The sequence below is a fragment of the Bacillus rossius genome (assembly GCF_032445375.1).
Source record: "Bacillus rossius redtenbacheri isolate Brsri chromosome 4 unlocalized genomic scaffold, Brsri_v3 Brsri_v3_scf4_1, whole genome shotgun sequence".
Taxonomy (NCBI): Eukaryota; Metazoa; Arthropoda; class Insecta; order Phasmatodea; family Bacillidae; genus Bacillus; species Bacillus rossius.
In genome coordinates, this window is record NW_026962010.1 from 11,219,546 (window position 1) to 11,246,399 (window position 26,854).

Genomic DNA, 26,854 nt, shown 5'->3' on the forward strand with positions numbered 1-26,854 from the left:
CACGAATAATCGGGGTTCGACTGTATATCACTGTAGGAAAATTGCTCATACTGTGTACAATAACACAAAATTATTTATGTTCATAGTGACTCATTGCTCAGTACATAATTCGTTTGAGGTCAAAAATATGGCAAAATTATTCAAAGTACTGATTTTTAATTGACTAAAATGTCCCTTGGTTCTTTCTGAACTCAAGGTAGTACCAAGTAAACTTGATGTCCTTATGACAGTGAAAAAGTTCACTATTGGCCCATCATTAGCTTTGGCCGAAGACTGATTTTTATTCAAATTTAACATTCTAGAAGTTTATCATCAATGTATCCTGGACCCACAGCTGTTAAAGTTGTATAATCCTCACATCTAAATTGTAAATATGTGAGCCACAGATCAGCCGGACCTCTATGAGCGATGACTAGCCAGATGAAGTATAGTGCAAACCGCGCAAAAAACCTTGAAACATTACATAGGTGGGTACTTTCTCTGTACAAACACCTTCCAATTGGCTAGTGATTTTTTTCTTACTATAACTAATATTGGATTCCCAACTGATTGTCTTTATCACAGTTTTGACTAATCTCTCTAACACAGAATGTGATAAATGTCTTATTATTCTTTCTGAAAACCTGTCTCATTCTCTGGAAATGTCACCAATTGATTATAAATGTAAAAGTTCTTTGTATTAATAGCATATTCATATAAAATAAGAAAAAGAAAACTACCTTTATATGTCCAAAAAAAAACTAGTCACTAGATTTAAAACTTGTAAAAAAAATCAAACTGCTTTTTAGAATAAAATTCCTAAATATTTATAAAAAACACACAAAACCTTTACAAATTGAATACTATTAAACACAATTAAAATATATTCAGCTGTTGTGCTGGATCACTAAAAAATTGGGAAGTGCAGTGTCCTGCAACGCCACAATATAAAATATGGTTTACAATCGCCAAGTCTTACTGCAACTGTAGTGGACAAGCCACTGGAAATGCAGTGTCTTGAGAACTTAAAAGTGACATTTTATTTTATAATGAGTTGGAGGTTTTGCTCTCTTTACTTTTTCAATCTCAGATGCCTTAAAGTCAAGGTATCATTGGGATGGTTTAGGGTGTTAGAATTTGTCTGTCCCGAGTAACGAGTTCTGTGGGGAAGAATTGTGGTAGAGGGATGTGTTGTGAAAACTGATCATCTTTTTTGGTTCAAAAGCATCCCGAATTTGCTTAAACTAACCCTTCAAGCATAAAAAAACTATTTTCTTATAAAATAGTCGAAGTAAAAGTCAAAAAGGTACCTAGTTTAAATTCCTGTACAACTGTTGAGTCGTATGGATTAGAATGTTTATCATACACCAGAAAGATTGACTTCATCACTTGCCTTACACACATGAATCCATAGGCCTCCTAAGTAATTGTTTTATCAAAGGAAAGAAAATGAGGTTTTGCTAGGGTGGACATTCTTTTTAACTTTTATGTAATTTGTAAATTATTTTTGAAAGTCAGTAATTTTTTAATAATTTCTTATTACTGTGTGAAGTTAAATCACAAACCATTCAACTGCAAAAAAGTGTTTTCATTCTGTTTTTGTAGATATGTGAGTACTTGTGTTTCTACTATGATGGTTATGTTAGTAGTATTAATACCTGTTTTATCTTCTGTGATACTGATTGTTTATTGCAAACAGGGTGGCTGGCAACTGATGGTCTCGAAAGGCACATGTTAAAAAGTCTTGTGGAATTAATTAGTTAGGTTAAAAAGGTTCATAAGTTCATTAAGTTAAAAAAATTAATGTTAATATGGATGCTTTTCGTTGAAATTAGATGGATTTTGTGTAAGTGTAGTATATGAAACTAGGATTGCTTATGGATATTTTGAAAGACTGAAAATTGCAATTTAAGTATGTCATGCCAGCCACTCTGGTAGTTGTTTTGCAGTGTCAACCGGAGCATGTTGTGAATTTTGACTTGTTGGTATTTGGTTAATATTTTGATGCCATTTGAAAGATGTTGTTATTTGCTGTTGTTTGAGGGATGTTGTTTTATTGCTACATTCACTGCTAATAAAAACTTTAATTAATATAATTTACCCTTTCAGAATTTTTTTCTATTTCTTTTGTTTTTATGAAACATCAGATGGTTGGGACAAATATTGGAACAGTATCAATAATTGGAAATTCCTTTCTTTGGTTATAATTGCATAGGTTAAATTAAATTACACATTCTTGATCTGTCAAAATATTTTACGATGCAATTTGGCCTGACCGTTTAATAAAGTGGTTAATTAAGGTTGAAATTAAAAGTGAATGGACTGTTGTACTTGAAAGTGTTTTGTCGATTGTTTAATTCTCTGATGATGCGCTTGTGTTTAATGTGTGTGTGGTGAAGTTTTTTAGGAGATGTTCTGACGGCTGTGAGGACTGGAGGGGCCGCAGGCGGGCGCCCCGCTCATAACCGCGGTTCTGTTCTCTTGCTTGCAGGGTTATAGTGGAGCATGCCCGCGGCACGGCCCGCCGAGACCGCAGCTACGGGAGTGTTGGTGGCGGCGGCTACGGTCGCCGGCGATCCTCGTGGATGGACAAGTAAGCCGATTGTCCCTTGCTTGTTGTTGCAGAGTCTCTGTAGAGAAAGCTCGCGGCACTCCGCGTGGTAGCGATATCTGGAGGGGCCGCAGTCGGAGCCGGGGGCCTGCTCCGCGCCGCCGAAGCCGGCCTCGGGACAAGTAAGACGTGTTGGGCGGGGCTAGGAACAGAGGCGTAGTTCCACCGCGGTACCACCTTGGCACCTTGATGTTCAGTTGTTGCTCCATGAATCAAGGTCACATACCATACTGAGCATTCAGTTTCATTTCATTTAACGTTAAGACTAGTTCAGGACTACGCTTCTGTTAGGTAGTTTCATCCTTGTGCCTAACATATTAATGTAGGTATAATTTTATTTGGTTGGAAGGTCCATTTTTTATTTTTTTTTATTTCAAATATTTCTTATTTTTTTTAAGTAGTACAAAATATTATAATAAAGCATGAATTGTGTAGTGGAATTTTTTTGCGATACTCAGTGGTGGTTGAAAATTTTGATCTTAGCTTTCTGTGTCGTTACAAGGAGATAGCTTCTTTTTATCAATTGGTATGGGGTAACTGAAGAAAACTGCAATGAAGTCACTCTATTGTAACAAGTACCAACCTTGGTAATAATTATGAGTATTGCCAGGCAGTATCACAACACATTGCAGATTCTGTAGTCTAATAAGACTAATACGCATGGAATATATGCTTGCATACTGCTTTCACTAATATGCAGTGATAAAAAAAAAGTGATATTAGTCTGTGCAGCAGTGAAACATAAGTTAGGAAGTTTTAGCTGTCAGACAAGAGAGCAGAAATCAAAAGTGCAAGTTAATGCTGTAGTTTTATTTATTACGAGGGTTGACCATAATTAAGTTTTAGTAGCATTAGAGTTTGTTTCTTCCCCTCCTTTCCTCCCCCCCTCCCCAAATCATATCCTGAGTTTGGTAGTTTTTACATCTGATCTAAATACTGAAGAAGAAATTAAATTTTTAATAATATTTTTTATTTTAAACATTCAAATACGGCAAGCCAAAAATATGCTGTGTGCATTTTCAGTCGAACAACTAACAGTTATCCAAGAAAAGTAGGATGATTAATTTTGTATTGTTTCATTATTGAGCAGTGGTTAATATCTTGTTATGTATTTAAAAATATATATTGGTGTAAGTGCCAAGCAGTAGTTGTCTATAGATGGAAATCATACTGATGATTTTTTGTGGTAATTTTCAGGAATGATTTTTGTATGCAAGTTCATTTAATTATTTCATACATTTTTTTTGAGTAAACAAAATTCACAACTGAACTTTTAAGTAGACCTTGGGGGGGGGGGGGGGGGGGGAAATGGTTTGTTGCAGATTTAAAAAAAAAAATTGTAACATTTGTGATCTTTAAAAGTTTGATAGGTGTTTTACAGGCTATAGAATGATGACCTTTAAAAAATATTTGTCAACATTTCATTGGAAATTATCACATTTGATATCAGACCTTGCATGGCAAAATTGTGAAATTTTATGCATAAATAGAAATTTTTTTATAAATTTCTTACCACATAACTACTATTTTTCACATTAAAAAATAGTGTTTTTATAGAGAAAAAACTAAACATTTTTAAAATCTTTTCTTCAATGTGTGTTAAGAGAATAGTTTTAGGTTATGTTTTTACATTATATTAGCATACTTGTGTTGTTTATCCCTATTTTTTTCTTGACATTACAACAATCTGTTTAATTGTTTCAGGGATATGGATGTCCGTATTCACGACAGGTACGTTGTTCCTGTCCTGGTTTCTTAGCTATGAAAATGGCATTAATTTTGAAGTGCTTTGATATTTAGGGTTAATGTCCAGTTGCATCTACATAGTTTTATTTTTAGAGGTAGTAATTATTTAAAGCTATTCATATTTTACTTTGGTCATAGTGTGTAATAAAATGAAGCGTATGGATTGAGATTCTTGTGATATTTGCTGAATTTTTTGGAGATATTTCAAAAAGTGATGGCATACATATCCCTGATAACAAGGTTTCATTACTCTGCATATAATGATCAAAACATTCTGGAATGTATAATATGATAAAAAAAAAATACTAAATGGGGTTCCCATTTGTATGTTTTTTTTGTTAATTTCAACTGGGGGGGGGGGGGGGCGTGTGTTTGTTTTATTGAGCACTTCCAAATGATGCCATAATTTTGATTTCATGCTGGCTGAAATAATTAGTGCATTATTTAATTTTTTGCAGAGTATTTTTACCATATTATTTTTTGTTTAAGTTTATTTGTGAATTATGATATTTAAAGGGCAGAAAATTAAAGAAAACTTATTGAGTTGAGGTAGCTTAGTTATAATCACTTTATTTGCCAGTTGGATTGCAGTTAAGTGTTTTTGGGTACTTAGTTTTCATAAAAAATAATGGTGGACTGAAGTGAAATGATTGTTTTTCTTGAAACTTTGAGGAAAAATAAACATTTTGGTTTTTACATTTGAGATTATTTTAGGTACAAGAATGTGCACTAGTACATGGTAGAATGGCTTTTACTAGAAAATGCTCATCAGAAAGTTTTATTGTGTCAAACCTGTCATAATACTTCACCATAAGGTGAAGTATCCATTTCAGATAGTTGCAAAGATACTAGATTTATTCCTTTATAAGACATCTGACTCAATAAGCTCAGAAAATAAGGGTTGTCTTAAATTTGCAGAATTCAAGTGCACATCATTGTTAATTTCAGAAAGACATTAAGCTCGTACATTTAAAAGAAAAACTTCTTAATAAATCACAAAATCATTACAATGTTGACAAGTAGGAACAAGCTGGAGAGACCAAAGGGCTTTCAAACTACTTAAAATAACTAATTGATACATCATTCAACTTTTATAAATATATATAATATAAAGTGCATGTTACTACTAGGTGAACTTACCAATACAGTAGAACCCCTGTCATACACTTTTCAACGGAGGGCACAAAAATGGTGTATGATGCGGGAAAGTGTATGAAAAGGGAATGGCAATAATGAAATTTTTTTCCAATCTAGCATACCAGCACAATGCCAGATTAAACATAAATACCTATGTGTAAATAATTGCATTATATTACTGAAATATATGAATTCATAATTATATTATACATATAATAAAACCACCAGAAATGTAAAATACAGTCCATAATCAAGTAAAGCTGACATGAGAAACAGTGGCCTTAAAAAATACAAAACAATCCAATCGTAAAAAAACAATAACAAACGGGTATATTCAGTTCAAAGATAAATGACTGCACAAAATATGAGATCTGTGCCTTGGTAAAGCACGTGCACCATTTTCATAATCATTCGCGCCACTAGTCTCGCTTGGTGCTGGCCATAGATGCTAATAGCGAAGTGCACAGTCTTCCCGATACTATCGATATCTATGGTGCGATAAAGTTATTTTCTTACATTTGCAAAGGTAAACAATGAACGTTTTTCAAAATAAAAGCATTAAAACGTAGTTTATCAGGAGGAATATAACAAAAAAATTTGTGAATTTTAGGACTTTTCCGCTTCGTAAAAACGTATGAAACGGGAAATTAAAGATTTTATAAGTGTATGTTCCGGGAAAGTAAACCATTGTAAATATAGTACTTTTGGCGGGACCAAAATTAATCGGTGTATGACACGGGAAAATGTATGAAACGGGAATGTATCATCGAGGTTCTACTGTAGTTAAAAGGTGATACCTTCTTCGAGTGGTGTTCATAGTCATAAGCATTTATGGAAACAAGCATTATTGCTTGTAATCATACTTAATTAGTACTATTTTAAAACCATAGTTGCTGAAACAAGAATTTACTTTTGCCAACCTTGATTAATGTTTTTAAACTATGTATTGCTATTTTTGAATAAATATTCATGAAATAAGTTAATGCTTGTTTTCCAAGAATTCACAGTATTTTAAGCAGTGTTTATTCGTCCATATAAGTTTTCTATCAGGCGAGCTGTCATTGACTTGAGCATTAATCTCATTTTATTACAGTTGTGATCATGGAATGTGTTACAGTCATGTGAAAATACAAACATAATATTGTGTTTAACTTTTAAAGTAAATATAACCTTGATTATTTTTGTTTGAAATGGTGTTTGGTACTTTGAATAATTTTGAAAATATTTATGACATTATTTTACTATAATGTATACATAATGGGAGAAAACCCTGATACTGTAGGCCACGATTAAACAGGTTCTCAATTAAAAATTAAACTTTATGGGAGGGGGGGGGAAGACCATGCCCGTGAAGTGTAATTCATTACGGAAGGGACAAGAAAGAAGTAAAACTAAAAACTACGTATTAAAAATAGAAACAAACAGACTAGAATTGAAACTGTCTTTTAGGTTATTACAAATAATTTCATTTATTAATATTTTTAAAAATTAATAATTAATGTCAGTAATACTTGTAAATTTGTTTTGTATAAATTACTTATGAAATTTGTTGTATAACCTAAGTACATTCGAATTTATCTGCGATTTCTGTTACAAAAAAAAAATTAAAAATACAGTGAAACCTTGAATTTGCATTCTCAGTATTTACGTTTGTTTGTAATTGACATTTTCTTTAGGTCCTATTCATGTCTTGTATATTATGTTAATGACCTGCACTGAATCGTGGTGTGCAGGGTGAGAGTTATGGTACGCTATGTTATTTACCGTATTTACTCGCATATAGGTCGCGGCAATTTTACCAGATTTGATGGGGGAAAAATGAAGTGCGACCTATATGTGATGAAAAAATTTTTGAGAAATTTTTTTTTTGCAATATTTTGCTTGGCTAGTGGGCCTAAAAACATAGTGAAAAACGTAACGTTTATAGTCGGCAATGAACATTTGAAATCGCAAAATATACATATTTTATAACATGAAAAGTTGCTTTTATTTCTAAACATGTAATAATTTAAGCCTAGACGTGTAAAAGTCCGAGTAATTATTGCAGGAGACAATCTAAAATGCACGAGGGAAAAACGTAAACTCACGAATGTATAAACGTGGCTGATTGTTAAGTTCTGATACTGTATTTATGTCACAACTTAGCCGAAATACTGGTACGAGACAAACTTCACAAGATAAAATGAGCGGAGTCTTGGTAACTGTTTTATACATATTTTATAATTTCGGAAGTATTGTACAGTTGACACATATTTTTTAAACTAACAATTTATTTCTGGGGATCGTAATTATTTAATTATTGGTATCAAGACATCAAGATGAACGTAAACTTGAACATGTCACGGCAGCGAGAAAACTGGTGCGTATACGAATAAACTGGCGCGCCGTAACAGCAGCTGATAGAGTACAATGACCTTTCTCCGCACACGGCACACTATTGACGGTAAATTTCCATCAATTTGCGACCCTTTTTTAATTTTTTTTACTGTGGTGCAATGCGTATGTGTAATGAATTACCGGTGCAACCTATTTGGGGGGAATCTTAAATACCAAATTCAAGACCTCAAATTATGGGTGCGACCTATCTGCGATGGCGACCTATATGTGAGTAAATACGGTATGTTACTCATATTTGTTACAAGGCCGTTGGTACACCATATGCGCATCTTGTATTTCTTGTCTGACACAACAAGATTATGAGTAATGCATGTCATGGTTGTGTGCCTCGTTCCACAAGGAAGAGAGCAGCATAGAAACAGTCCTGTGTAAAGTGGTAAATAAGAAAACTAAGTAGGTTTATGTAGGCTTTGAGAAGCTCACAGAAAATAATATAATCATAAGTGCTGGAAATAACTGTTAAGTATGTCCTATGTGGTGTGATTAACAAAGGCATTCAGTACAGCTACTTTATCATTACTTCCCCAGGTATGAAAAGGGATGTGTGTAAACATGAATTCTTCACGTGTATACCATATTTACGCTAATATAGTGCGACCCCAAACTATAATTTTATGAAACGAGACTATGGATTGGAAATTGCAGAATTTTTTTTGTAAATTACTGTTTTGTTCCAAATTTACTAGACTTTCTGTAGAGTAATTTACATGGACTCTTTTGAAACACCAAGCCACATATTGGTGTGTTAGAACTTGAAGTTCAAAAGCAGCGACTGTTCAGAGAGCAAAGATGTGGTGAAATATGGTGGTCATCTGGGAAAGTGGATGGCGTGGGATGCCTTCCTAAACAGCCACAATAAAGAGAAGCATAAAGAACCCAATGACGAAACTCCATTTGAACTGTCTCCATCCTGCATCTCTTCTGTCACACCTTTGCAGAGGTCCAGGAAGCTCCTGACTAAAGTGGCATAAGTGATGCCGTATGCAGGCGGGTGTAATTTTTCAACTAAGTGGAGGTTCAGGTTGTGGTTATTAACAGCGGTTGAAAGTGGCATAAGTGACACATTGGTCAGTGTCTGTAGTTTTTCAACTGAGCTGTTCCCAATAGCAAGATAATTTTTTTTTATTATAATGTGACCCCCTCCCTCACTTACTTTAGTTTCCACAGTTTTGGTAAAAATCAGCAATATAATAAGGTAAATACAGTAAATTAAGCTTATAGAATAAGCACTACTTAACGAAGTAAGTATTGTTTACCAATTAAGTCTTCAATTATGAATCCCACCCATGGATCTGCATCACAATTTTTACATGTTTTTATTCAAAATGTAATTTTTAATAGTTACTGAATTAATGTGCACATTGGTTTTCTACTTGAGAGAATCTATCAGATGGAGATTCTATAATCACTGTACTTGTGCTGTTGTAGACTGATATTTGTTTTAAGGCCGTTGGTACAGTGAAACTTTTCACATTACAGGTATGGGCCGCCAACAAGAACAGAATATCGCCTGATTGTGGAGAATTTATCTAGCCGCGTCAGTTGGCAGGTGAGTTTGTGAAAAGTTGAATGGTTTCAAATGTTCCTTTGGTGTTTGTAAGCATTTATCAATTCAAAAAGGCTATGTCTTTTGTAGCTTTTGTACAAGCCTCTTAACAGTTATCAAAATTATATTTTGCATTATTTTGATAAATTTTTAAATATTTGGTTTGGGAAAATTAATGTAGCATACATGTGATATTGGGAATTAATGATGTTTGGTTTGATAACTTTGATAAATATTTGATTTTATTGGAAAATTTTATTAGTAAATTTAACATTTGATTATACAAGCCTAAATGGTTGGGCAAGGCCGTATTTGATTTCATGTTGAACACTTAATGTGCGTTGTGTATGTGTTTGATCAAAGCGCTGTGGATCTTTATGTGTGTGGCTGGAGCATGAAGGATGCGTCATCAAACGGTCCATCCAACGGAGGAATGATGGGCGTGATCAAGGAGGCATGGAGGTCGTGTGCGTCAACTGGGACGGGACTCGGGTGGCCGTGTTTGTTGGATCGCACATGGAGATCCACAGATTGTCAGTGATCTGGTTAAAAACCTTGCCCAGCTATTTGTTTATTCTTGGCTGAAGTTTTTGTGATACATAATAGTATAAAATTATTTTTCTTTTAAAATATGATTGCTTGGTTTGGCAAACATGTGTTAAAAGTTAACGCTGTTTTTTCCGAAGAGCCGTGTCCTCTTCGCCATGGAGGGATGTACCGTGACTGGCGTAGGGTCCTAAGACAGATGACTCGTATTAGAGGGTTCGAAAGATGGCCGACCGGTGTGGTGGTAGGGAACAGAGTGGCGTCCCACCCACGTTTACCCAAGGCTGGAACTAACGACCACACATCCATGTGAACCATGCTTTGCGCATCCCGCATCGGCGTTGACCAATGGCAGCCCGGTCCGGCCAACAAAAACTTCTACTTCTTCCCCCCTATTGGACGAACTGGGCTGGATCTCGTGTCCCTTCCTGCTCGTTCGTCCTGCCTGGTGGCCAATTGTCTAGTCAGAGGTCGCACGTCCGAAAGGTAAATGGGCGCCAACACAGTATTTGTGCACTTCTTTCCTCGCTACTATGTAATGTTAGCAAGTAACATTCTGTATCAGCAGTTGGTTAGATGATGAAGCTGTACAGAGGAAAGTTACTATATGATGTGCTTGAAATTAGTGATCATATATTTTCTTTTAAATTGCTGGAAAAAGTTTTTTTTTTAAATTTTTAAACATTCCTGATTTAACATTTATTGTTTTGTTAGTAAAATAAATTTCATTATCTCTCACAACTTTTCCTTGCTGGGATTATGCAAATTCTGTGGAATTTATGCAACATCGGAAAAATATAGATGAAAAAATTAAGACAGAATAGTATATTTATTTGAAATGTAGAATGAATGTTTTGATTTGAAAAAAAAAAGATAAAATTTTGTGTTTTATTGCCAGTATTACTAAGTGCAAGTACGCCAGTGCTGCTTAATTTGGCTAAGCCTTGTTCAGATACCAGTTGTAGGTAATTTTTTTAAGCCACCATGCATGGTTTGGTTGCTGAGACACTAATTCAAAAGTATAATACTGAGAATTGGATGCAATAAAAATCCTGGCTTAGCATTGAAGCTTGGAAGTTTCTGCTGATACACAGATGCTATGATGATATTGTTGAGCCACTGAGGACTTAAACAATGCTGTACACCAATATGGATATACTGTGTGGCAACTTTCCACTGATGCTAAATGTACTGAGAATACCGCTAAACAGTAATGGATTACGTCAAAACTACTGCCCACTGATGCTGGATGTACGGTGGCTACCACCCACCGATGCTTGATGTACATGTTGATCTCCCACTATTTATGGATGCATGTGACCCACTGATGCCTTACATACCGTGTCTCTCGCCCATCAATGCTGGATGTACTGTGCGACTACCACCCACCAATCCTGGATGTACTGTGCGACTACCACCCACCAATGTCGGATGAACTACCAACTACCGCCCATCAATGCTGGATGTATTGTGCGACTACCACCCACCAATGCCGGATGTACTGTGCGACTACCACCCACCAATGCCGGATGTACTGTGCGACTACCATCCACCAATGCCGGATGAACTACCAACTACCACCCATCAATGCCGGATGTACTGTGCGACTACCGCCCACCAATGCCGAATGTTCTATGCGACTACTGCCCACCAATGTTGGATTTTCTGTGAAACTACCGCCCACCAATTTCAGATCATCTGTGCGACTACCACCCACCGATGCTGGATGTACTGTGCGACTACCACCCACCGATGCTGGATGTACTGTGCGACTACCACCCACCGATGCTGGATGTACTGTGCAACTACCACCCACCGATATCGGATGTACTATGCGACTGACTAATGCCTACCAATGCCGAATGGAAAACATGGTTATCTTCCACCAATGCCAGATATGCCAAATGCCGGATTGCGTGCAGACTTGCCATTAATACCAGACGTGTGTGTCCACCTCCTCCCACCTCTGGTGGTGATTGTTTATGCTAATCTCTTACTGAAGATAATGAAAAATTAATGTTGATGATAACTAATGCTGCAAGATAAGTGCAAGTCTCATGTTTATACATACTAGATTTTATCAAGTTACTGGTATATATTCAAGATCTGACCTAAATGATGCAATATTAACTAATATTTTCCAATCTGGATTATATTTTGGGAGTAAAGTAGCATACTGATGAAGCAACTATATTACTGATATATTGGCATATGTATAGGATTTGAAAGGATAAAATTTCTCGGATGGAAAAATGTTATTAAGGTGACCATGCAACATTAGCTGAAAGGAACAATGATTTAATGAAGATGTAATAAACAACCTTTAAAAATTCAATACAATTTACTTGTAAAAATTGCTTTTTTTTTTTTTGGAAAGTTGTGATGATATAGTGAGATATTGCCAATGCCTAATTTTGAGCACACTTTTTATTAATATATCTAAGCTATGCTAAGCAGGTCTGCCACCATTTTTTTGCTAAAGTATTTAATGTGTATAAACTATTAATTTTACTGGCACAAAATGGGGACCCCAAAAAATTGTAAATAGAGATGACAAAAAGCAGTGTACAAATAAGGCAAAAGTTGTGCAAATTTGACATATATAAAAATAATATAAAGAAGCTGTATAAATTTCGGTTGGTTATAAATTTTTGCATAATATATTCAATTTTTTTTGGTTAAAAATTTGATATTCACTTGTGTAGTTCAATTAGTGAAATTTAATTTTAGTTTGCCGGAGGTTTCAAGCGACATACTTACAGAAACTGCTTGCATGTAGACACAAGTGCACTTTGTTTCCCCCCTCCCTTTTTTTTTAGCAACACACATTTTAAGAATGGTATATATTAAAACTACTGAACTGAAGAAAAAAAACTTTGTAAACCAACAGCTAACAGTCTACGCAGGGTGTACATCAAACATTTGTTTTAACAGGAAAAAAAAGAAATCAAGTAAATTTTAAAAGAACTCAAGTCATAAACACATATCCATTCTATTATGAAGAAATGTGTAATTCAACTAAAATATTATCTCGAATTAAAATTCAAGTTGGCAAATTCAAGTTTTAAACTGTACCGATTATTAACCAACCTAACGAGGTACAATCCGTGTTTACTGTTGATACCAACAGCTCAGTAAATTACCAGCTATTATCTATTAAGTATTCGTGATTTAAATACATGGAAAGCATTTGTTTTTCGCAACCAACTTTGTTTTTCAACAAAATATTTCAATTTGGTGCAAAATACTCAAAACACAAAGTTCGTTACATTTTGCAAATTTTGCACATCACCATTTTTTGAGGTCCCTAAACAATAAGTGCTAAGATATATAAGGATTACTTTTGAATGATAGAATACCAAAAATAACAGTTGTATCAAAATTAATCAGTTATTTTAACATTTATAACAGTTTACTAAAAATAGTTCAGATGTAATAAATTTAAGTTTATTCTATGTTGGTTGATGTTATTACATATCAATTAATAATTTTTTTAGGGTTGTATAAAATAATCAATTGTAATTGATAAAGTAGTTAAATTTAAGTAAATACATTTTATTTTAGTTATTAAAAAACTGAAGTTATTGATTGAAATGTAAAATAGTTAACTAATTCAAGGGCTTAACTCAGATGGTTTTTCAGTGGGTTTTGACTAAACATTTTAATTAATTTGCAAATGTTTTAGTTATGGTTTAATTTGCTAGGAAATCTGTTTGTATCTGAAAGCATTTTTAAATATTAAGTAATTGCTTTGGTGGCTACCTTGCTGGCTTATTTCTTAGTTCCATGGTGGTTATGAATTATTTATTAGTTATTAAAATTATTAAAAAAATTTACTTGCTGCTGTAAAGTCTGTCTTCACTTACTGGTGATAGCTTTTATAAAGAAAATAATGGTTTTTACATACTGTATTTGTCTGAATATAAGTTGATATTTTTTAAAAATATATTTTCTTCAGAAGCTAGCATTTAAAAAAAATGTTAATATGTAAATTCATAATGAAAAAAAATTTATAACATTTGCATAAAAATTCAATTTTTAAAGAACTAATATATTGAGAATAATAGCTAGGAAATTGGTCCCAAAGTCATCAATTTTTTTAAATCTAAATATAAAGTATAGTTAATATGTTGAACAAATGTTTTTACATACCGTAGGCATTAAATTAGCTTAAAAAAATGTTTCTCATCTACATGGGCAAGAAATTTGTGCACTGTAGTTTAACATCTCAAAACAAAAATGAAAAATCCTAATTTAAAATCTTGCTAGTAGCGCTTGAGATACACATTCTGGAACCTTATACTTGTGAAATGTTGATGTTGCTTTGCTTCACTCTTCACCATGTAAGACATCTATGTAAACCACCTTGTTCTGTGATCAAGTAGTGCTGATGATAGCTTTTTTTTTGCTGATTGCGGGACTATCATTACATATTGGTTTGTAGAGCAACCATTTTGTGATGGGGCTGTGTTGTACAAACGTAGAGTGAATTCAAGAACACTTAAATTAAATGCTGGCCTTTTTTTTTTTATAGTTTAGTAATTAACTCTTTTAACATATATTTTTATCCTAGTAATGGTAAACATAGTTATGGATCCTGAAGTTAAAATGGTTTACTGTATTTAAAAAAAATGCTTGAATGAATGTTTTTCAATATTGCTATTATGGGTAGGGATGGCTGGTTTAAACTACAATGGTTTGAACCAAAAGGGTTTTATAGTAAAACCAAATGTTTTTTTAAAAATGTCTTTTTAAATAGAATATCTTAATAAATTTTAATGAATTTAATTTAAAAACAATCTAACATTTTTGTGCTGAGTGATTATTTAAACTTTGATAGGTACTGAAACTTTGATATTGACTTATGTTAAAGGTTGACCTATATTCAGACAAATACACTGAATGGTTCAACAATCATGTCTTAATATGTACTACTTAGCCTAAGTTTAAAAAAAAATTGTTAGAGTTTAAATGGTTCTTGCAGTAACACACTTATTGGGTTGTGTAGGATTTGAAAGATTACATGCGTCAGGCTGGAGAAGTGACGTATGCTGATGCTCACAAGCAACGCAGAAATGAAGGGTGAGTAACTGTGGCTGTAACTAGCCATATCTATGGACCTGAGAAAATAGTGAATAAAATTAACCAAAAGCGGTGATAAATTAAAGCAAAATCGGTGCTAAACATTGTTACTAAAATGTAATGTGCAAAAGATCTGTGTAAGAAATATATTTCTTTGCCTAAGCTGTATAATCACAAAAACGTAATTTTAAAGAAACAAGAAGATAGGTTAATTCAGTATTATTTTTAACATGTTTGGAAATTTTCTAAAAAAATAAGGCTTATCGCCAGTTAAAGAATGAATACATTTTTTGTGTCACATCAAATAACTAAAGAAAAGCTAACATTAAACGAGGTATGAATATAAAATGTGTAGTAGCTTCTTTTGTAAAACAAAGCCATTCTGCTTCTACACTTACATTACCAGAGATATGACAGTACAAGATGTTTTAGGTAACCTTGTGTTTTAGGCATCCGTAAAAATATTGATTGGCATTGTAGAAAGAAACACATTCAAGGTACAGAAATTATTTCCATTTTAAAAATCTATGATGCACCACGTGATGTTTTCAGAAATGGCATCGATCAACTCGTGCCAACCTTATGATCCACAAAAATGTTTAAATTTTGCAAAAAAAAAACCTTTAAAAATTGAAATTTTTTTTGTGGGATTTCGCAGTTCACCATTTTTCGGGGTCCCTAGTTATATTATATGTGTTATATGTGTTATTTTATCTCTCTATTGTGGTAAAATGATACGCCACACCTAGAGCTACTTGGTTGAAGTATGTAGCCGGCAGCAGGGCAGGCAACTAGTGACACTGCAGTTACATCTGGCAGCTGCGAAGACTAAGAACCATCCCTCCACTTCTTCCCTCAGCTGTCACAAAACTTTCACCCTTTGTCTTCCCCTCTTTGTGTGTGTGTACTTGACGTAATGTTCTTAGAGGGGAAAAAAAAAATTAGACTAGCAAATTATATTTTTAACCCTAAAAGTAGTGTTTATTACTGTGCTTTGACTTGCATATTCTTTCTTTGCTACATCCATACTTAAAGGATTGCCCAAGAAACAACTTTATTAAAACTGATAATTTAGTTCATCATTGTAAAGCCCAAAATATCTGTTTACATGGCAGACCACCTGCTCCTAAAGATAAACATTTTTACCATTATCTGTGAGGTTAATCTTTGTTAAATATAACACTGCACATTCACTTAATATTTTACAACATTTTTTGCACTGTGGTCTTGCTTTTGCTGTGTTATTTATTAATTTAAAAAAAAAATTACACCTTGGCCCTGCTTGTGATAAACCCTGTATGAATTTTATCTTTAGTATAAGCAATCTTCAGTAAAATAAACACAATTACAAAACAAAAATAGTGTTCATCTCCATTATAAAGCTAATGTATGTTTTTTTTTAGAGCATTTGCGGTTATGTAACTCACCTAATTTAAATCAGTGGTCACATTACCAAGAAAAATGGAGATGTGGTCTGTATAGAAATGGTCATTAGTATTTTTACTGTACAGACCATGATGTCAACAAGTAGACTTTCATTCAATTTATTTGTTCCTGAAGAGTTGTGAATATTTATGATTTTCACCAGTGGTATACTTAAATTTAGAAACATTTGTGTTAAGATTTTCTGCCATCTTTATTTAAATGTTGGTATGCTATTGAGTCTTTCTTTTTGTCACTGTCAATGCCGCTGTGTGCTTCGCTGTGATTTATTGTGTTTAGAAGTATCGCTTTGCTCTTCGGATACGTCCATATGAATAATTTACAGGAAAACCCTTTTGAGATGTTTCTGCACATTATGATTCTAGACTAATATGGTCAAATATTTAGGTCCTACAGTTTTCTTTATATGATATATGTTGTTTATTTTCTATGTAAAAAATTGCCCAAAAACATTTTCCCATAAAAAAACTGTTTTTCCTTGGTTGAAATCCATTATTCGTTAGGATATTACTGTTTACTTATTTAATTAACAAAAATACAAAGTTATACAATGTATAAATTCTCTTCAAACATAATTTAAATTGTAACAGAACCTTTATATGTTCAGTTGCTGTTGTGTAGCGTGTAGGAAAATATAGTTGGCATGTTTGGTCATGCTAATGACTGTATTGTGCGTGCTTACATAGTCAAATATTGATAGCTATTCAATTGCGTGCAATGCGCTTACTTTGTCTCTGGATGAAGGAACTGTATTTGATAGCCAACAATCTTTAAATAATGTTACCATTTCTCAATTTATTAATGTATACTTAAAACACACTATTTTTTAAAGTTATTTCCTTAAAAAATTTCTTACAAAAGGTTTTACTATTTGTAAATGTTCAACTTTAATTACATTGGAATTATTACAGACTTTTTTTTTTTTTTGGGGTTATTTGTTTGTACTCAATAAAACATGTAAAATAATTCAATTTTGGTCTGTGGTAAACATTTTGTTTCCAGATTCAGAAATCATGTTGGTATTGGGATGTTATACTTGTTTAGCCTTTATTTGCATCCTCCAATTTATAGTTTGATGAGTAGGGGGACTGTTGGTTTTGCCGATGCAGCGTGGTGGAGTTTGCAACCCACTCGGACATGAGGAACGCCATAGACAAGCTGGATGACACGGAGCTGAATGGACGCCGCATCCGCCTGATTGAGGACAGCCGGCGCGGGCGGGGCAGCAGGCGCTCTCGCTCGTCCAGTTCCAGGTCGAGGTCTCGCTCGCGCTCTCGCTCTGGCCGCCGCCGCTCTCGCACCCGCTCCAGGCAAGTGCTGCTCACTACTTACATTCTTGGCATTACCCCTAAACTCCAGTTTCAGTTTCTAACGTATTTTCAAACAAACCTAAACATTGGTATTTTAAATTAAAAACAATTAATAAACACAGAAAAGAGTACTACATACATTCTTGGCATTACCCTAAAACTTAAGTTTCAGTTTCTAATGTATTTTTAAACAAACCTAAACATTGGTATTTTAAATTAAAAACAATTCATAAACACAGAAAAGAGTACTACATACATTCTTGGCATTACCCTAAAACTTCAGTTTTAGTTTCTAACGTATTTTTAAACAAACCTAAACATTGGTATTTTAAATTAAAAACAATTCATAAACACAGAAAAGAGTACAGTCAAACCTTTATCTATCATTTTTCAGGGGACCAACAAAAAAATTAAGTAGATGCAGACATTCAATAGATGTGGACTTCACTTTTAGATTTTGAAAAAATATTTCAACCTCAAAATTAGTGTCAGAAATATATCAGTCACTTGTCATTAAAGTTTAATCATTTGAAAAAAAATAAAAATAGAAGCAATTTACTTAATTCAATTTACACTTGCAAAAAAAACATACGCATAATAAACCTACTTGGAAATTAAAGTCTTTTTCAATATCCTGAAGTCTGAAATATGTTTACTCATGTCATCAAATGTAGAGGTATACTGAAGAAGCCGATTTTGCTAATATTTAGTTGAATCTGCATTTCTGCCGACTTCCGAAACGCTTGTTAATTTTCGGCCGATATTACTGAAAAAACGAGAGAGGCTGCCATAACCTAAAAATCCACGAGTACCCTTTTCACTTTTTGTAGTAGTACTGCATTCTTTCAGATCGCATTATTTCTTCGCAACATGTGCTAACCGTACATATAAAAATTTAACATGCTTTTTTTTCAATAATGTTCTTTAATTTTAATATGTCATAAATAAATACATTACCATCACGGTAAATATACATCTCGGTTGTTACGGTAACTATAGTGCAAATGTGGTAGCTATCGTGCTTCTGTAGTATTATGGTATCAACAAAGAATCTTTAGTTCTTTTTATGGTAATTATCGTAAGATAACAATTGGGTTTGTAGTTGTACTGTAGTTATGGTACGTCATCCATATTTCTTCGTAAGTTGGTGTTCATTTGTCTTTTCTTCATGTTTACGTGCTCCATTACTTGGCTGCAGATTTAAGGTGCTTTTACTACTTCTGTATACTATCGTTACTGTTTTTATGACGGTTTCTGTCTAAGAAATTGTTATTTCTGCAAAATATTTATGGTTAAATGATCATCTATTATAATTTATAGTGATGGGACCACATATTTTGTACGATCAATGCGGACAAAACGATAATTCGAACATCGGTACAAGCGGACTTTTTTAACCTTAGTTGTATGGCAATTTTGCCGGGACCGTAGAAAGTACGTATACGATAAACACGGACAATCGATACATGCGAGTTCGATAGTTAGAGGTTTGACTGTACTACATACATTCTTGGCATTACCCTAAAACTTCAGTTTTAGTTTCTAACGTATTTTTAAACAAACCTGAACATTGGTATTTTAAATTAAAAACAATTCATAGACACAGAAAAGAGTACTACATAGCATGCTTTGTTTCATAATTGGCCTTTAACTACGAAATACCAGAAATAGTAACATTCCAACCTGCAAAAAACAGTACCACCAGTAAATAACTGAAAGGCTCCATATTGATTCAACTGTGTTTCTTCTAAAATTTTATTTAAAATGTTTTTTTTCTTTCAAAACCTTACAATTTGTATTCTATATGCTAAGAATTGGATATTAAGATTTTTTTTGGTGTTCTGACAAAAGGTTATTTGTTTTAATAAAAATTCTAGAAAAATATTCTGCCAGTCTGATATTTTTTTGCAAACTTTTCTAAGAGGACGTTTGATACTCAAAATAAATTACAGTTTTAGGTGTGTGTGTAATTTACGTTAAGAATTTTAATGAAATGAAAGTATTGAAACTTTTAATAGTATTTTTGTGGCAAGAATACAGTATAATGTATTGGAAGCACATCCATTTGCAGTGATGAGCATGTTTCAGTTTGTTTGGGACTGAGTTGGTTCTTGATGGTTGAGTTGGAAACCACATTGTGTGAATTTTGGTGTAATATGAGAGTAAATTTTGTGCTAAAGAGTCACAGCAACATGTTTGGATTTTTTTTTTGGGAAAAATATTTGTGTTATGTAGGACGGCGTCCTTGACAAAATTGGTGTTACAGGTCCAGAAGGAGCAGCAGATCAAGGAGCCGACGTAGCAGTCGGTCCAAGTCTCGTGGACGCTCAAAGTCCCGCGGACGTTCCAAGTCTGTCTCACGTTCCAAGTCACGTTCCCGCTCCAAGTCAAAGTAAGTTGAATAAATAGCTGGTGTAGGTAGTTAAATGTTCTGTAGAACCTGTTTGCCCATGTCCAATTCCAAACCCAATTATGGAAGTTTTATTGACTTATCAGGGTAGGTAAATGCTGTAGTTTTTTTTTTCATTACTGTGTTTTATGGCATTGCACTGTTATTTCAGTCAAAATTTTGAAAAAAGAAATACATGTATAAAAGTGGCATAGTGTTTTTGATCCTGCTGTTAAGATTCCGAGCACTTTATGTAGGTACTAAAGACCATGCCAAAGATCACGGGATAAATATGTTTTGAATTTGCGGTCAGGTAGTGTGGTAGTTATGAGAAAATACGGTAATTATAATTTCAATGAAACTTGTTTTAGATGTACCCTCACAATATGATTTGTCGAGTACGTTGAAATGTTTCGGTGCTGTCATTTTCTCCATAAGATGTATGTTATTTTGTCCTAATGCTTTTTGCATTCAGTAGAATTATTGAGCAATTTGAATAGCATACATTTTTTTCCTGTAACATAAGCATTTGAAATGTATTAATTTAAAATTTATGGCACAGGTACATTTACATATGAAAAAATAATCAACTTATAAGTATTTTTGGTAATTATATACTCGTGATTAAATATGTTATTTTATAAATATTTAATATTGTGTAAGTTTACAGAATATTGTTTCAAGCAATCAATGTTGGACTTAATTTATAAGGGATTCTTCAAAAGTAATTACATAATAGTACAGTAGAACCTTGATGATACGTTCCCGTTTTATACATTTTCCCGTGTCATAAGCAGATTAATTTTGGTCCCACCGAAAGTACTATATTTACAATGGTTTACTTTCCCGGAACATAAACTTATAAAATCTTTATTTTCCCGTTTCATACGTTTTTAAAAAGCGTAGAAGTCCTAAAATTCACAATTTTTTTTTGTTATATTCCTCCTGATAAACTACGTTTTAATGCTTTTATTTAGTGGTGTACCGATATGACTTTACCGATTACCGATTTGATTACCGATTATGAGAGCAATAATCGGCAGATACCGATTCAGTTACCGATTATAATGAAGAAATTTTTTTAACTGTAATAATGCACACAATTATTCCCATGTGAATTTAATAACAAGATTAGGTAAAATTGAGAATACAGTTATAATAACAGTATAAAAATATATAAAATACACTATTAAGTCATTGAAAGGGGAAATTAAATTAACTTCTATTTAAATATTTGTTATTGTAAACAACTTGAACTACAGTCTAATAATTGTAATTTACAATGGGTAAGTTTTTGTTGCGGAAAACTAGCATTATTATTGACTATCACATAAGGTTGCATCAAGAAATTACCGTTTAACAATGTAAACATGCTGCTTTATTTTGTTCACTTGAGTTTATAGAAAAATGTTTCCACACTTCACTTTTTTTCTCCCTACTCGCCATCTCACTATAATTATATAAAAATGACTAAAAACCAACTCTAGCACATGTGATTTTATTTATGTTGACTGAATATATAAAATTATAAGTACTTTTTCACATTTCACGTCACATACAAATAACAAATGGATAATGTTACCAAAGACGTCCATAACGAGTTTGTAAAACGCAGTGATAAAACTAGAAGGTATCGGGACCACGATTTTGAACCGCTACTACGACTCGAAAAGATCGATTGTCATAGAATCCACTGCAACTGTTTGTGGTATTTAGATTGCGTGCCATCTATTTTACTTCTCTGGCTATACGTAATGTACAAGGCCACTAAACAAAAGACGAAACGTAAATAAACGTGTAGGAAAAATGCATTTTTTATTGTTTGAGGCAATGAGATTTATTAAACGTAACGAAATATCTGTAATTATGATATGACGCAGTTAGATGAATTTTGTAATATATACAAATATTACCGTATTTCGTCCTAAAATGTGTAACAAAATATTACACGGTAAAAACCTACTTAATTACGCCGGGACGTAAATAATCTGCAAAGTAATCGTTAAGATAATCGCCGATTACGATTAATTGGTAAGTACCCATAATCGCCGATTACGATTCATCGGTATCCGCATCGGTGCACCACTACTTTTATTTTGAAAAACGTTCATTGTTTACCTTTGCAAACGTAAGAAAATAACTTTATCGCACCATAGATATGGATAGTATCAGGAAGACTGTGCACTTCGCTAGTAGCATCTATGGCCAGCACCAAGTGAGACTAGTGGCACAAACTAGCAATGATTATGAAAATGGTGCACGCGCTTTACCAAGGCACGGATCTCATATTTTGTGCATTCATTAATCTTTTAACTGAATATACTAGTGTTGGGCCGATTCCTAAAATATACCGATTCCGATTCCATTTTCGATTCTTAAATTAAAGGGTCGATTCTTCGATCCGATTCCGATTCCTTAATTTTTAGCTGACAATGTTCAACAGAGTAATATACTCAGAAAAAAAAAGGTTGTTTATGATTTTAAAAATATAATTGCATAATTATATATAATATATATATTATTGATATAATTGTGTTTCATTTTCTATGCAGAAATTAACATTATATACAGCTTATATAATGTTAAAAAGTATGTTCATTACCATCAAGTTATGCTACCTTGAATTTCTAGCACAATTTGGCCTTTTAACCTTGCATATACAGTAGAACCCTGTTATAATGAATCTGAAGGGAGTAGTTTATATGTTCACTATAGAGGGGAAACTTTATATCTGGGAAAACTTATATATTGGCAATACATACTCAAAAGCATAATCTTAACTACACATAGGCCTAAGCCAAGAAAAGAACGAATGAAAATACTCAAAGCAACAGTTTTATGAGCAAATGCAGATATTATTTTTAATACACTACACATGTACAAAATAATTATTAATAATAAATGATTACAAAATTCGTTAAATTCAAATATACTTAAATTTGTAGTAAATATGGCCAAATATCTATTAATATCTATTAATATCTATTAAATCTATTAATGGTTCTTCGACATCGGCGTATTTTCCTTTTTTCAGGCGTTTAATACTCTGTGACGTATTCGCAGCTTGAGAAAGAAGATTGTTCAGCTTGTTTAATATTGTATTTAATGTGGATGTTGCAATTCCCAGTTCCTTTGATATTAACACGTGCGGGACAGTGGGGTTGGAGTCTACCTTTTTAATAATGTCCACTTTATCTCGCACAGATAATGCCTTACGTTTTTTAACGCGTTTTTCACCCTTTTTTATGTACGTATTTCTTATTGAAGCACATTTGCAGCTTAATAACACGAAATTCTTTTTACCATCAAAAGTAAATAAACGAAAAATAACGAGTCTGGCGCATCAAAGATCACTACGTATCATTTAGTATCGCAGTTGCTAAAGCTGGAACGAAAATTTCTTATTTTCTATGGAAAAATTTAGTCCACAGAGTTCTATCTAGTGGTAGTCTTAAAAACCTTACTCGATCAAAATGTCCGAAACGTGAACGATAAAAATGAGACGTAAAAATATTGAATTTGCTGCTATAATGTACATACGTATTTGTGTGGCGGTAATTTATGTTTAATTTTGATAACTTATTTAATGTACACGCGTTCGCCCATTCTTTAACTATGCAGGGAAAACTATTTTTTATTTTCACCAAACTGAGCACTATTTCTGGCTACACGTAGCCTACCGAGGCCACTCAATTACGACTTGTTTATATTATGAACAGTAGACAATGGAGTAGCATATTGGGGAGAAAAACGTTAATGTGATCCAGAATAGACGTTTTGTGAAAATACTTGTAATTATATGAAAATATTTGAGATAAATGTGCATTATGTCGGCAAAATTTGTTCGTGGTACACGGGAAAACGTATCAACATTGACAAAAGTTGTGCGCTATATCCAATAAATTAATACATAACCTCACATCATTTTGCCGGGACCGAGACGGAAATTCACTATAAACGGGAATTCATTATAGGCGGGTTCACTATAAACGGGTTCTACTGTAGTTAGACGAAACATGTGTTCAAACACTGCCAATAATCAAAGATGTCTTATGACGTATTTTATAAATAATGTTATAACTTAACCAACTTTTGATACCTTACATTATTAACTCAATTAATTAATTGTAAAAAAAGAGGTTTGTACGTTCAGGTTAAGAATTTTATTTTCATGCGCAAGTTAATAATGATCCAAATAAAATGACAATATAACCTCGTTGATACATATTTCAAGGGACCATCTCACTTGGTGAAAAGAATAAATCCATCCAGTCTTGCAGTTCTTCACAACCGTAAAGAGAAAATAAATTTTCGGTTCTTGACTAAGAACATTCTGTGCATGTTTAGCATCTCAAAATGTCCACATTTTATGGTGAGATTTTCTTACACAAAATAATTAAACTCTTAAAAAAATTGCGTGTTAACGTTTAATTCATTTCAAAAATTTATCGGAAACAATTCTGTTAAACACAACTACTTTCAAAAGATTGTTTATGTCTGGTAATAAAAATTTACGAACGTTTCAGCAGCAATGTTTGGAAATCCAGATTAGCCAACTGCCTTTCCAAAATATATCTAATGTAAAAAGAGCATCGCTGAACACGCACAAGAACGCCGATTTACAGCAATTTGGTTATGTTGCTTTTAAACTTATTTTAATATGGTCGCAGTAATCCACTGTCAATTTGGGTAAAATCTCGTTCAAAAATTATTTCATTTAATTCTGTAAAGTTTAAAGTGCAGAGATGTGAAACATCTTAATTTTCACGTTCACGTCACCAAAGATTTGGTTCATGGCCGTATGGTTTACCATGGCCGGTAGCACAAACAAAAAATTAGGTTGTTTACAATGGCAAATGTAGCTGCCATGATCAAGTTGTTAACGTTTACGTTATTTTACTTGCAGTTTACATTTACATAATTTTCTTTAAACATTTATGGTTTTGTCTAGTTATTTTTGAAGGTTTACTATTAAATGCAGTGCTGCTGCAACGTAATTTCCGAAAAATGCTTTCGTTTAAAGCGGGAAAGTAGATACTGCATTTGTTATATAGGGAAAATGGCGGTGCAAGTAAATAAATACGTTAATTACCGTAATTCGTAAATCAGTTCCGTAAAAAAGATTGTATTATGTAGTTTAAAAATTATATTTGCATTCATTTTAGTATTTTCTTACGTTGCGTAGGAGATGTATTTTGTAAACTTAAAAACAATGCAGGAATCGGTCATGGTCGATTCCAAAACCATTGTATTCTGAATTCCACGATTATACTGGAATCGGTGGGACCGACCGATTCCGGAATCGGAATCGACCCATCACTAGAATATACCCGTTTGTTGTTTTCTTACGATCGGATTGTTTTGTATTTTACGTTTCTCAAGTTAAAATTTTATTGAAAATTGTTCTGTTGCATAAAGTTGTTTGTAAAATGAAACAAACAAGCAAAAATTTCTGGTTTTCTTTTTACAATAGCCTATTTTTTTAAATTTCTAATTTAGGCTTGGTGACTTCCCCCCCCCCCCCCCCCCCCTCACCAAGAAAGGACTTCATAACATTTTGTAAGGGCACTGTTTCTCATGTCAGCTTTACTTGATTATGGACTGTATTTTACATTTCTGGTAGTTTTATTATATATCTATAATGATGAATTCATATCTTTCATTAATATAATGCAATTATTTACACATTATGTATTTAAGTTTAATTTGACATTGTGCTGGTATGCTAGATTGAAAAAAAAAATTATTATTGCCAATCCCTTTTCATACACTATCCTGCATCATACACCATTTTTGTGCCCTCCGTTGAAAAGTGTATGACGGGGGTTCTACTCTATATCCTTCAGTAATTATTGCAGCTTTGGACAGAGCAGCATCAAATTCCTTTATTTGCATGAAGCGGCCTTGCTCAAGCTCGTAGCTGGATCACTGTAAGTCAGGGTTCTGTTGTTACCTGCTGCTGTGAAGATGTTGGTGGTTCAGATAGAGGAGGGAAATATGCTTATTTAGGGTTCTTAGTATCATGACTAAGCCACGGGCGTATGGCCAGGGGCACATATACATGCGGGTAGGCGTTTGCATGTAAACACGTTGGAAATGTCCGTAAACTGGTGCACCTAATGTAACCAACAGTATAATTTAGTTGCTGGTAATAAAATAGAGCCTGTTTTATTGCATAATCGTCACACCTATATTAGAGGGCATCAAAATTTTGATAATAAAACCTCTCACGTAAACGTTGCATGATGTTTTTGGTTCTGCTATTAGGTAGATTCTGAGTGCTTTGTGTAGGTATTGTTTCCATATGAAACTATGTGCAGACCTGCCAACTTGTACGATTCTGCCGTAATTTGTACGGGTGATTGCAGTTCTTACGTTTTTACGGGGAGCGGCATTAATTTTACGCATTATGTTTCTTCTGGCCTGAAATTCTACATTGACTCACGGGGCACGGGCTAGCGTTTTCAATCTCGTGCCATAAAATAGTGTACTTGCATCGGTAAATACCATATATACAGTTTTTGTACCGTATTTTTGTTGGAACAGTGCCGTTAATGTCACGTACAATACCACAGTTTTGTAATGGTTTTTACGGCAAGAAGAAAGGAAGTACCGATTTTAACGTGCTGCAAGATTGTTTTAACCGCATTTTGTGGTACATGTACTGT

General features: G+C 33.5%; 1 protein-coding gene across 4 annotated transcripts in view; it reads left to right on the forward strand.

The window, feature by feature from the left end:
• LOC134541506 (serine-arginine protein 55) overlaps positions 1 to 26,854 on the forward strand; it is an 80,609-nt gene that overhangs the window by 32,016 nt on the left and 21,739 nt on the right. For 2 of the 4 annotated variants that reach the window (XM_063385004.1, XM_063385005.1), the window contains 6 exons: positions 2,471 to 2,572; positions 4,295 to 4,321; positions 9,350 to 9,419; positions 14,971 to 15,044; positions 17,597 to 17,797; positions 20,064 to 20,189. In XM_063385004.1, the coding sequence (XP_063241074.1) occupies positions 2,471 to 2,572; positions 4,295 to 4,321; positions 9,350 to 9,419; positions 14,971 to 15,044; positions 17,597 to 17,797; positions 20,064 to 20,189 (600 nt within the window). Of the gene's footprint in view, positions 1 to 2,470; positions 2,573 to 2,604; positions 2,713 to 4,294; positions 4,322 to 9,349; positions 9,420 to 14,970; positions 15,045 to 17,596; positions 17,798 to 20,063; positions 20,190 to 26,854 lie in introns of all 4 variants that reach the window. The other 2 variants (XM_063385003.1, XM_063385006.1) reach the window with 1 other exon arrangement.